The sequence below is a fragment of the Pangasianodon hypophthalmus genome, chromosome 13 (assembly GCF_027358585.1).
Source record: "Pangasianodon hypophthalmus isolate fPanHyp1 chromosome 13, fPanHyp1.pri, whole genome shotgun sequence".
Classification (NCBI taxonomy): Eukaryota; Metazoa; Chordata; class Actinopteri; order Siluriformes; family Pangasiidae; genus Pangasianodon; species Pangasianodon hypophthalmus.
The window spans coordinates 4803791-4817657 of NC_069722.1; the positions used below are offsets into that span (position 1 = coordinate 4803791).

The window sequence follows — 13867 nt, forward strand, 5'->3', positions numbered from 1 at the left end:
AATATGTAATAGGAGAGAAGCTAGACGGCGTTATTCATTACTCAGACAGGAGGTCACTGTAAAGCAGTAATAAGCAGAAGAAAAAAGACCCGCGAGACCTTGAAGCATTCGACAGCAGATGAGAGAAAAAAGGCAGAAAAAGAGAGAAGCTAAAGCAGTTTATTTTCATCACCAGACAGTTATGGCTGTTGTTACAGAAAGTAAACAGCAAAGGAGAGATGAAGTTCAGTTTAATCGCCGTTGTGTCGAAGAGATAGTGCGATGGAAAGAAGATAAAAAAGATAGAAGGACAGAAGGAGTCAGAAGTGTCGCTATCATGTCTCCTTATCACCCGAGAATCAATAGCCGTCAGCAGGACAAGGAGAGAGAGTGTATAAGAGCGAGATATGCTAAGGGCTGAGTGTGTTCCTGAACCTTGGCTGCATCTGTATTTATGGAGGGTTTCGGCGGAATAGGAGGTCTCTGGATCTCTCCTTTTCCTGAGCTCTTTATTGTGGATTCAGATGGAGGAGCAGTGCTGGTGGATATCCTGGAATCCATGTCTGGAATACTTTGAGGCCAGGTTGGGATGGCCTGAGTCCCAAAATCAAGCAGGCTGAGCTCCAGCTCGCGGATGGTCTCCTCCAGATTGTCCAGGCGCCGATAGGTGCTGTGTCTAATGTCCTCTTTGCGCTCCTGGATCCGGGATTGATCTTGTTCTCCATCATCATCGATCTCAAACGATTCCTGAATCCTCAGCTCTGTTTTCACTAATCTCACTGGTTTCTTTGCTGTTAAAGATGAAGATGAAGGTGAAGGTGATTCAGTAATCATGCCTTTCTGGAGCTCCTTTACTGTCCTGTTCAAATCCGGTCTCTGAGATTGTGTTTGATTGGTTGATGGCTCCTGTTTCCACACCCACAGACGAGGACTTTTGACAATGTAGCTGCTGTAGCTAAGACTTCCTGTGCTCCTGTCCTGTTGTGCCGAGTTGGAAACCTGCGTCGTGGTTCCTTTCATGGAGATCTCTGACGATGAATTAGGACATTCAGTCAGGACAATCTGAGGGACGAACGAAGAGGAACTCTTGTCCAGAGCCTGTGAATAGAGATAATGAATTACACCATGTTGTGTTTTCTGATTATCAATCACTAAAGTAGTGGGAATTTATTGTAAGTGGGGAGGAGTCAGTATCTTACCTGTGTGCCAGGTTTTGGTTGGTGAAGACTTCCCTGCAACAACATGAACTGCTGATACATGAACATGCATAGTGTGACAAGTCTAACACACTTTAGCAGCAAGATTACATTCTATACACACACACGATGCAAGGTGAAAGGCATTTGCATGTATGGGAACACTTGAAAAGACAGAATATAGTTTTAGTCAACAGTCTCTTGCAATCATGTGTCAATGGGGTCTCAAAAAATTCATATTAACAAGGTCTAGTTGCACGTCAGAGGGACATTACATCTTTAAGACATTCTTATAGTGACGTTGCAACGTAACACCATTACCACAACCTTAAATAAATACCACATCTTGATATTTAATTGTCTTTGATTGTCTGGTTTTAATAACCTACAACATAGCATGGTGGGTACAGGCTAATACAAGCCAGACGTCTAACTTTCACTAGGGAGTCTGGTACTTTTTGTCACTCAACATGTCCCAGAAGCAGATACGTTCACAGGAAGCTGTCGTTTGCATAACCGGATTTTCTGTTTCAAACAAAACTATGGATTAGCTTTGAAATCTGGGCAAGAAATCCAAAATCAGGCCCACCCAGGCCCCTCCATAGCTACACCCCCTCCTGTGTGTGTGTGTGTATTTATTTCTTCTGAGCAAACTCAAACAGTTGAGAAAGGAGAGGGTCAAAAATAGTGTGTAAGAAAAAAGAAAAAAGCAAAGGGCTGACATTTTCAGCCAAGAGCAGCTTAATGAATTCACCGATCAGTGAGTGAGTCATCAGAGGCAGATTCAGTGGCTCTTAAAAGGTCTAAAAGTCAAACTTTATACTTGGGCAAATTCATCAACTCAATAACCTTTTTCATCTCTTCAAATAAACAGAGCTGTATTGAGTCAGACGGCTCCCTCATATCATTTTACAAGCTTGTGCTCCTTTTGACCTATGATAAATGACTTCATTTGCATAGCGAGCAGTGAGAAGATGAAGCTTTTTAAATGTTACTGAATGTTTAGGGTCGAGTCCAGAAGAAAAGAGTTGATACAGCTGATACTTGCTATGTAACAATATGTTGTTTAAAATTCAGGGAAACCCTCCGTTATTTCCCCAATTTTCTTTTTCTCTTTCAGTTAAGTTAACCAGTTCCCACCTGCTAGCTAATTTTTCCCATCACGTCCGATCTGGGAGGCTAAATCAGAGGTGAACGCTAATATACGCTTACTTAAGACAAGTGAATCAAGCCATTGCATCTTTTAAAACTGATACTCAAGTCTGAAACATGCTGATCAATGACAAGAAAAGAGGAAAGGTCTGAACTTATTGCGAAGACGAATTCCATTTTCCCAAATGAATCACTTAAGTACTATTCGGATGGGATTCTTTTCCCAGTACTACCTCATGGTAATATAAACATATTTCTTTGACCTTTATTCTAAGCGCTCGTTATAGGGATTGTGGCTGTACATGTTGCACCTGATCATTAGTAGATAACTAAAGATTGTCCGTAACATGTCCAGGAATCAATAACAGTGGGTAACTTCAGTGCCAAGTCCAAAGTCATCTATATTTTACTGTTCTGAGTTTTAAACTAGGCCAATACTTGGTTAAGGTTTGGTTTTGGTGGAAGACTATAGAAATGATCACTTCATACTTGAAAGAGAGGATTAACGGTGCTATTCGGAACCACTCCTATTGGAAACCATTTCCTATTGGAAACCACTCACTGCTGCTGGCCCTACATGCACAACCTAAAGATGGCTGAGATTACTGTTGGAGTACCACTCAGAAACCACGAAGATGGATTTGGACTGCAAGTGATACGAACAGTTTTGCTACAATGGCTTAGTACTACAATTGCTACGATAGCTTTAGGACTGCAATTGCCATGAACAGTTTTGCACTCTCCATCGGTAAACAGTTGATAACTTCAATAATGAAAACTATAATGAATTTCCTGGTTACACAACTCCACTTTTTGACCATATATTACATGGTTACAGAATGGAATTATTTATAATCGCACAATCCGGTGTCACCCAGATGAAGGATGGGTTCCCTTTTGAGTCTGGTTCCTCTCCAGGTTTCTTCCTCATATCGTCTCAGGGAGTTTTCTTTGCCATTGTTGCCTCTGGCATGCTCGTTAGGGATAAATTTATAAATGTAAAATTTCTATCCTTAATTTATAAAAACTAGCATGCAACCCAAACACACAGTTTAATCACCACATACATGGCAACATGCAAAGCATACTTCTCCTCATACATATTCACTTAAGGGAAGATTGAACAAAATGGGAAACAAAAATGGGAAGTGTTGTTAATTACATGTTCCAATATGTCCCTCTCTCAAAACTAGGAATAAATTAGTGCCATGGGTGTTGTGCTGTGGACATGGAGTGTTTTTTTTCCCTCATATATATTATGAAAGGATTAGTCAGACAACAACAGCATGGTTTGTCCATTGTGCAGCTTTTGTCACACAGATCTGGCAACCCTTTTCATCTCACATACGTCACAAACTTATACACATTTTCTGAATCACACAGGAACACACTTTAATTACACACTTTCATATGAAATATCTTATTCCTCATGCGGCATTTCTTTTCATTAGAGTAAAACCAATTGAGGATTTAAAGGCGTATCAGCCATATTAATGCCCTCCACATTGTTTACTTGTTGTAACATGAGAGCTGTTATTGATTAATAATAATAACCTCAGGCGGACATAATCACACGCAAAACTGGCCACTGCTAATTTCCCAAAGGTTTGTACTTCGAATACACTTCACACTTCACACACCTCTCAAGCCTATTTTGCTCTGACTTTCGAAAATGTTCCAACCTTAAATCCATGAGGGAGACAAATTTAAGGCCACACTGAGTTAGAAGATGTAGGACTGGCATTGGGAAGAACCAAAGGACCATCACAAAGCTCTCATCAATACTTGAGGAAGTGGATTGATGTGCTAAGACTCATTTTTTTTTGCTAAACAGTCAGCATGATCTCACTGCATCCTGATAATGGGCTATGCAGAGTTCTCCCAAAGAGAGAGCCAAAAGCACTGCGACATGTGGCATCTCCTGCTTCGCCTTCACATCCGCTCAACCAAAAGAGCAATCTGCACTGCCTGCTGATGCTAATGAGCCTCGCAGAGTGTGTGTCGAAATGTGTGTTTACCCCTGAGCTACAGGAGCCGACAACTACAAACACCAACCGAGTTCTAGTGGTTGTGTGTGTGTGTGTGTGTGTGTGTGTGTGTGTGTGTGTGTGTCTGAAATGCTCAGCAGGTGTACACCTGGAACATTCCGCTTATTACATCTTAGGCAACCAGAGGCCATAACAGCAACATCTGTGTTGTAATGAAACACTTGTGTTTAGTTCTGCTTATATTGTAAAAAAGAATCACAAATGTATAATGAGGAGTATGAAGACTGTTAGCATAGGAGCTGGCAACCTTGGTCAGTTTAAATAACATGTCTAACGTGTTAAACAGAAAGAGAAACAGTGCAATCGGAATATTCGGACTATATACAGGAATATATACACTGTTTATGTGCAGCCATTTTGCCTATCCCTTCTTAAAACTAGAAGAATGAGGCATCTCCGTGATTTCTAAGTGTACTCATACTGGCAGCTGTATTTTCCGTTTATGAAACATTATAACTATCAATTAGTAGAAACAATATACTAACATGAAAACGTCAATCATGAAAATGAGTTGTGTGTAAGGCCTATTCAGACTGGATTAGATTTACATAGGGATTTCCTTTAATGTAAGTATGGAAAGATTACACTATATTTTACCTCCTATAAAATTAGCTGAAATAATTTCAGGTAATATATATTGTATACTGTTTATTCCATCTGAACTGACATGGTGGCAAAGATTCCATTATATCCTGTGGGAATAGAGGTCTCATGCCTTTTTTTTAGTATAAAGACACTTCAGGAAGCACTAGAAAGATCTATTGACTTCAATGATGGATTACTGAAAGGGCCTACTGGGGACAGGCCCAGGGGCCCAAGGTGTCAGGGAGCCTCTAACCGCAGATCCTCCATGTAACGTCACTCTTATTAACCCCACAGAGTCAAAGGGCCAAAAGACTTCCTGAAAAACTGAATAGAAAACCTACACTTTGAAGATGTTCCAAGAAAAAAAAACTATCATTACACCTTCAAAGTGAGTGCTTATTACTTTAGTTTTCTGTAGGACTTTGCAGGCTGGATCCTCTGTATTTTGCTGATGTGGTGCAAACTTTGTTGTGCATCCTTAAACATCTACTTTATTTCAAGCAGAATCCTGTGTTCCATTTTTGTATAATTGAATCCCGTGTGTTATTTGATCTAAAAAATATCAGTGTCCTCCAGCGTCATGCCCTGCTTACGGTGGGGGGTCGGAAGCTTTTCTGCATCCGTGCCCAGGGGCCCATTATTTCCTAATCCGTCCCTGAGTGTCTCCCACCGAAACCAAAATGAAACCAAGTATTGGCTGAGTTTAAAACACAGATATACACCTCATTTAAGAGAACTTGTCAGAGAAGTGACACGTTCAGGGGGTTTAGTACGGTTATAGCCTTCATACAAGTTATAATCATGTGACCTACTAATGATCAGTTGCAACTTGCATGACCACACGTCTTACAACAAGTGCTTACAGTAAAGGTAGGGGGTGTTTATTTTTGCTGGCACAGTGTGGCACCATCGTCCCTTTAGGAAGAAATGCCACTGCAACTCAATACCTCTATAACTCAACACAAAGTTCTCCTGACTGATACCCTACGATGAAACATTTCTATCATGGTGGGTGTGGTCTCTTCCAGGATGACCCCGCCCTCGTTCACAGAGCACGAGAGCGCACTGAATGGTTCGATGAGAATGAAAATGAAGTAAATCAAACACTATGGCCTTCTCAACCCAATTGAACACCTGTGGGAGATATTGAGGTTCATCGCGCCAGGACTGTTCCAGAGACTTGCAGAATCGATGCCAAGGAGCATTAAAGCTATTCTTGTGGCTCATGGTGGCTGAAAATCTTACTATTGCATTTTATGTTGTTTTATTTTTTCGTTTTTTCTCTTAGGCTCTAACCCTACACCTTGGAGGCGGTGTTGTATGCTATAGGGAATATTTAGTAATTAAAAATTACGATTTTTTTGCATTATATAAGTACTTTATTCACTAGTTGCTACTTAGTAGTTACTTTGTAATAAAGGCTATGTAACACTAGACAACGCCTGATGGTTAAATAAGGAAAAAGTTGATTGAAATAGATATTTTCTGTCTGGATTTTGAGGTGATGATTCTACCTCCAGTTCTGCAGCAGTGTGCTCGACTTCTCCATCCTCTCTCTCTCCTCCTGCCACTGTCGGGGGTGTGGAGGCAGGCCGGGGAGCTTCAGAGACACTCCTCCTCAACTTCACGTGGGGTTTCTGAATCTCTGTTTCCTCTGATTCTGATTTCTACACACACACATGAGTCATAAATGAATAAAGCTCTTTATGAAGAAGGTGTAGAAAGAGTCCATCTTTCTGATGTACTGTATTACCTTCATGCTCTTGGGGGAGGCGATCACCTCTCCGCTGCGTGTGGTGAGGCCTGGTGAGGTGGGGAAGCTCCTTCGGGGAGGCGGAGGTGGGGGCGATTTGGACGGCTTCTCCGTGCGATACCTCGCCACCGTGAGCTCATCCGATCCCCGCCTGGAGCCGCCTTCCTTACTGGAGACCTTGTGTGTGGGATGCTGAGGTTTGTTGGGTTTGTGCTCAGGTGTGGCGTTGGTGCTAGACAGAGACTCACACTGGTTCTGGTTCAGGTGTTGGTTCTGGTGTTGGTTCTGGTGTTGGTTCTGGTGTTGGTTCTGGTGTTGGTTCTGGTGTTGGTTCTGCACTGGTTTGATCTGTTTAGCAGCAAAGTCCAGATCTGGGATTGCCTTCATGAGCTCGGCCTGGGTTTCCTCCAGAAGTCGGTTAATGTCCTGAGCGCTGTATTGGGTTAGACTGGCTCGCTTCTCCTCCCAGTCCCTTTCAGCTGCCTGGACACAGACAGAAAGAGTACCACATTCATGGTGGGCTCAGAGTGTTTTATTCCTCTTCTATCACAGCAATTTCCCAGTGATTCATTTTTTTAATTATATAAAGAATATGTACTTTTTATCAAGTTAGTGTTACATATATTGATGTGGAATGTCTGCAAAACAAGTTCCTGTTATCACATAAGTTATAGCAGCAATAAACAGTCATTCCCTCACCTTTTTTTCTCTTTATTTCTGTTAATAAGACAAAAAAAAATGCTTTTTTTTTTTTTGCTTCAAACCTGAAAAAGCATAAACTTCTTTACTGGAGACTCCTTCCACAAATATTTCCTTATAGAAAACTTCACCACCACCACAAGTATATGTTTTGTTTTTCCTTTGCCAAATAATAACACTTTATTTTAATTTAATTATTATTAGTCTTAGATTATGTGGAGCGTCCACAATTTTGTTTGCATTGTTACCATAGAAACGATAGCGTATGGTACCGAGCTTGACGTGTTACTGAGAAACTCGGAAAGTCCTCCATCCTCAAGACTTTCCCAACTTTAAGTTACAGCTTTATCTCTGACTGCTACAAAGCTCTGACACTGGAGACTCCTTCCATAAATGTTATATAAACGTCTCCTCATGTTTTTGTTAATCCATCGTACAAGTCACTGTATAAGTTCACATAGAAACAATATCAAATTAGAACAAGTGCATTAATGTACATAAACCTGTGATTTTTCCATGCAGCTGGAATTACTGTCTTATAGAAAATAAATGAACACCTTCAGACCAATCAGAAAAGAGAATTAAATCTAAAAGATATCTAAATGCTTTGACTATATTGTGTCTCTTATTATCAAACTGTGATGTCACAGATCAATATACAAAAATTTTACATTTAAGGTAAACCCGATAACCTCCTCGAAGTCATGCACACTTACCAGTCTGACTTCCACAGAGGAGGCCTTATCAGCCCCTCCCCGACCCCCCAGCTCCTCCAGACCCCGCCCCTTCAGCTGCCCAGGTGACGGGTTGCCGTGGGGATGGGCGTGGCCGTGAGGGCTCCAGTTAGCCAGGCTGGTCTCGTTGAGGTTGAGCGGTGGGCTGGTGGGAATGTCAAAGTCAGTGTTCTTCCTGTAGTCGTCTCCGGTGGTGTGTTTGGGTGAGGGGTTGCAGTACTCCTCCATGTTCTTCCTCACGCCCTCGTTCACCTGCCTGAGAACACAACGAAGAAAACGTATCAGGATGAGATCACCGTACAGAAGTGTATAGATAAAAAAATGAATCTGTCCATTATTGTCTTACAGAAAACATCTTTTAAGGAAATTAGAAATAATTTGCTATAAATCCTAAATATAATTATATAAAACTGTTTAGTATCGTTCTCCATTAATATCAGAGATTTCTCTGTAAAGTTCATGAGCTGACTTAAAGTTATTTCTCTTCTTCTGTACATATTCTCTACAGCAGAATATTCACGAAATAAATGCAGAATAAATTTATATCACTTTGTGTGTACATCTAAGTGTTGCTATAAACTCAGGTGTGTGTGTGTTTTGTGTGTGTTTGTGTGTGTTATATATGTGTGTATTATATATGTATATATGTATGTGTGTATGAGAAGATGTGTTTGTGTGCATAGGTGTTTACTCAGATGTGTACACAAGGGTGTGTGTGTGTGTGTGTGTGTGTGTGTGTGTTTGTGTGCCCTGGTGTGCTGGTGGTGTGTATACTTACGTAAGTACAGTACTTTGCAAAAGTCTTAGGCACATGCAACAAATGCTGTAGAGTAAAGATGCCTTCAAAAAGAATGAAATTAAATGTTTCTACATTATAAAAATACTGTAAAGAGCAGTAAAGAGTAATAAATGAAACAAAGTCAATATTTGGTGTGACGATCCTTCGCTTTAAAAAGAAAATTAGCACTCTCAGGTACAGTGTGTGCAGTTTTATAAGGAAATGAGCTGGAAGTGTTACTGAGCATCTTGCAGAAGCAGGCACAGTTCTTCTGGAGACTTTGACTGTCGACTCGCTTCTTATTTCTGCAGCGAAACCCAGCAGCCTTCATTCTGTTTTTATCTGAAAAGTGTCTCTTATGGAATCTGCTGCTTTCTTTACTGACATACAAACATTTTTCTGGAACATTTAATTTTGTGCTGGAAAACTAACGTTTGGAATCTGAAGTGTTTCTGTACTGAATCAATAATGTAGAAGTCATAAAATAAAAATCTATAACAAAGTTTGTACTTAAAAAATACTGACTTTTGCACCGTACTGTATATATGTATGTATGTGTGTATGTGTGTATGCATCTGTGTGTGTGTGTGTGTGTGTGCCCTGGTGGTGTGTATACTTATATATGCATGTATGTATCTGTGTGTCTGTGTGGGTGGGGGTGTGCACATGCAGGTGTGTTTGTGTGCACTGGTGTGTGCTCAGGTGTGAATGCTTGTGTGTGTGTGCGTGTGCGCTGATGTGTACTCTAGTGTGCATGCTTTAGTGTGTGTGTATCTGTGTGTGTCTATGCGGGTGGGGATGTGCACACGCAGGTGTGTTTGTGTGCACTGCTGTGTACTCAAGTGTGAATGCTTGTGTGTATGTGTGTGTGTGTGTGTGTGTGTGTGTGTATACCTCTTGAGCATGGTGAGGGTATCAGTGATGGTTTTGCAGCGTTTGAGCAGAGCATCCAGTCTGTGTGGCTCCTCCTTCAGGAACTTTACAGCCTCCACCTCCACCCTCAACACCACACGCATTTTACTCTGCAGCCCAGGGAACTGATCTACACACACACACACACACACACACACACACACACACACACACAGTCCCACTTTATATTAACTGTGCTCAATCTGATTAGTGCCACTTAACATTAATCAGATTGGTGGTGTAAAGGTGTGTAAGCTGAAGTTGTGTGTTAGTGAGTGGTGTGAGTGTGTGTGTGTGTGTGTGTGCTCACTCTTGAGCTCAGTGAGGGTCTCTCCCAGTCTCCTCAGCACCGTGCTCTTCTCCTCCAGCTCCTGCACTGTGATGTGTCTGTGGTTCACTGAGCTCTCCTTCTGGATCTCCTCCACCGACTTCTCCAAATCACTGACCAACACACACACACACACACACACACACACACACACATTCTCATATCAGTGAGAACCATACTAGCATCATGTTCTTCATGATCGCTAGTTTAAGATGGTCCTGGAAGGAATGAAAGTCAGGTAGGTATTCGACTGACTACACTTGATGAAATTTCATCTTTAGCTAAACTTTATCACTTTATACAGAGTTATATTGTTTAAGTTTATTACTTTTACATTTACATGCATCATAAATATTATGATTTATTATTAAGAGTTATAGTGATGTAGTCATCTAGAAGCCTATTATATCATAAATTTATATGGACTCCGTGAAAAAGGGAAGCAACTGCTAATCAATGCATCACTTTTATAACACTTTTATAAAGTGAAAAACTTTGTGCCTTTTTTTCCTCCCCCTTATGGAAACAAATCACATATTTCACAGCAGTTTGTGATTTCAACATGTATCTGAAATTGAAATTTTGAATATATGTTGAAATTGCACACTCAGAAAAATGTAATATCATGTGAATATGTTAAATAAAACAACAATTCCTTCATATGAAAAGGTAATGCAAGATTAAATGAATCGTGCAAAAAAAAAATCACGTTAACTTTTACATGATTCATTCATATGAAAATCATATATGAAAGTTAATAAATCATGTGAAAGGTCACATGTGAAAATAAATGAACTGTGTGGGAAAATCTCATATGAGAATCACAAGTGCAAAATGTAATGAGGAAGAAAATCATGTGAAAATAAATGAAGCATGTAAAAAAAAAAAAAATTGCATGTGAAAAGATGAATTCTGTAAAAAAAACAGTTGAAAATAATTGAATCATGCAAAAAAAAAATTCACGTGAAAATGGATGTGCTTTTATAAATCACATGTGAGAATAAATGAATCGCGACAAAAATCTTACATGAAAAGTTAATCTTGTGTATCCAATCACATTTGGAAAATGAATAAGTCATATATTAAAAAAATCAGACGTAAAAAAATATGTAAAAAAACATCATGTGAAAACGGAATCATCTGCAAAAAACATTTAAAACTAAACGAATCATGTAAAAAATCATTATGACAATAAATGAATTATGTGGAAACTATCATGCATTTAAAATAAAAATCATATGTGAACAATTATTTGTGTAAATTTCAGGTGACGTTCCTGTGTATTTTCTAGAAGTGTTTCCAAAAAGGCTTTTATAGCAGTCTTCAATATTTTTTAACAGATTCCTTCACCTATATATATGTGTGTGTGTGTGTGTGTGTGTGTATGTGTATGTGTGTGTGTGTGTGTGTGTGTGTGTGTGTGTGTGAGAGAGAGAGAGAGAGAGAGAGAGAGAGAGAGAGAGAGAGAGACAGCACTGCTACACATCCTGGAATAAATGAAGCACAGTCAGGGTCTTTACACTGATGGAAATCTAATTTAAGCACACAGAGTGGATCCGTTCTCCACCATACGGCATGATACAGCAGCTCTGAGTAAATAATTCAATCACATCAAATGGCTGTTAGCTTCACTTCATAAGCGCCATCAATTAACACCAACACGAAGTGATTCAGCGGCCGGTCAGAGACACTGATTAAGAGTATGTGATTGTTGGGCAATGAACTGATTCATAGTGTCATTTGACTGGTTTTGGATTAGAATCAACACACGGAGGTGATGTTACGAGATGTTATGATGTTGGTCACCTTTAAACATCCAAGTGGAAATAAATGAAAGGGACGGTTATGTTGCTGTAAGCAGGAAGTGACTCCAAAGCAGCAAGCGATTACATGGGATAGGACAAAATGACTCAGGAGTCAAACTCAAGTGATTCGTGACTCACTGCAGCTGCTGGATGATGAGCTCCTCCTCGTTGAGGTATTTGAGTCTCTCCTCTTCCACCAGGAGGCGCTGTCTCTGGAGAGGATCCTCCTGCTTCCTCAGAGCGTCACACACTCGCACACTCAGCTCCGCCTCCGTCCGCTTCACCAGAGAGCGCACTGATTCCTGATTCTGCAGCTACACACACACAAACAAACACAGAGGCAAAGGGTTAACATCAGTACACCCATGCACACACAATCACACACATGCACATCCAAAAAAAATTCACATACACTCCTAAACACACATACAGGAACACAAACACTCATACACACCCAAACAAGCACTCACACACATGCCTTCACACACCCACCCACACAAACACACACACAAACACACACACAAACACTCCTAAATACCCACACATAAACACAGGTACACAAACACTCATACACACCCAAACAAGCACTCACACGCATGCCCACACACACACACATATTCACACACAGACATAGGCGCACCACACTCACACAAACATACACCCTCCCAAAAGATATGTGGTATGCACAAACACACGGATGTGCGCAAACACACACACATAAATAAAATAAAATAAAATAAATATTACAAATTTAAATGAACATTCAAGGTTGTTCACTATAAGCCTGACCAGCGGCAGTGCAAGAGCAGTTAATAGTAATATTCTGTTAAATCACACCGTCCTGATTCCTGAGACGGATCCCTGCCGGTACGAGGAGGCGTGAACTCAAATAACAATCACGCATCTTCTAGCTAAGAGGCTTTCAGAAATAATTATTATTTTTAATTTATTTGGTCTTGATGCTGAAAGAAAAATAACAGCCTTAAAGAGGTGTGCGAAAACCATTTTGAATTATGAAAAAAATTTAAACGAGGAAAGGGAACGATCAATATCTTGAATATGAGATATTCCACGCAAGTGCATGCTGTCAATAAAGCAAAAGGGGGCGGTGCCAAATACACACTAGCGCAACACGTCCACTGCACCACACCTCAGTTTCAGTGCAGAGCTCGGCCGCATTCGTGATGTACACGATCGTTATGTTTACTCAGCTATAGAAATGAATTTAAATGCACAAATGGTATTTCACCCATGGCAACGTGTGTGTGTGTGTGTGTGTGTGTGTGTGTGTGTGTGTGTGTGTGCGCGCGCGCGCGTGTGTATTCTTGTGTGTGTGGGTTCAGGATTTCTTCAATAGCATAGCAGAAGTTTTGGCCTCCAGTAATAAACTGTGTGAAAAGGGAGAAAGTGGGACAGTGTGTGTGTGTGTGTGTGTGTGTGTGTGTGTGTGTGTGTGTGTGTGTGTGTGTGTGTAAAACTCTGATGTAAGCACTTTCTCAATGTTGCTTCCAAGCCCTTAGGAAAATGTTTTTTCTTTTTTGAGTGTTGTCACTGTATAAGCCATCCATAATAATGAGTGTGTGTTTATGCGTGTGTGTGTGTGTGTGTGTGTGTCTAAGGTGTATGTTTGGATGCAGGCTAGTCTACACGTCTGTGTACCCTCTGTTTTTTGTAATCATTTTGGCTGCTGCTGAATAATTCATGAGCCTCATATATTTTTTACACACATTCCCATTTCCTCAGGCAATGCAGCGAGGTCAAAGGTCACGGCTCACATTCAGATCCACAAGCTCACTCGGGTAATTGGCTAAATCAGCACTGGCGTTTCGGCCTTGCTCTCTGCTCCAGAACAATTGACACCAGTCGTGCTGCTCTCATGCTGTGTGTATTCTACACTT

At 40.6% G+C, this 13867-nt stretch overlaps 1 protein-coding gene across 14 annotated transcripts in view; it reads right to left on the reverse strand.

Moving 5' to 3' along the window:
• Positions 1–13867, reverse strand: part of srcin1a (SRC kinase signaling inhibitor 1a) — a 163053-nt gene that overhangs the window by 14658 nt on the left and 134528 nt on the right. For 12 of the 14 annotated variants that reach the window (XM_034310031.2, XM_034310030.2, XM_053239031.1 and 9 more), the window contains 8 exons: positions 12108–12283; positions 10147–10277; positions 9819–9966; positions 8129–8402; positions 6714–7196; positions 6475–6627; positions 1179–1226; positions 415–1077 (listed from right to left, as the gene is read on the reverse strand). In XM_034310031.2, coding sequence (XP_034165922.2) covers positions 415–1077; positions 1179–1226; positions 6475–6627; positions 6714–7196; positions 8129–8402; positions 9819–9966; positions 10147–10277; positions 12108–12283 — 2076 coding nt within the window. The remainder of the gene's footprint in view (positions 1–414; positions 1078–1178; positions 1227–6474; positions 6628–6713; positions 7197–8128; positions 8403–9818; positions 9967–10146; positions 10278–12107; positions 12284–13867) is intronic. The other 2 variants (XM_053239027.1, XM_053239034.1) reach the window with 2 other exon arrangements.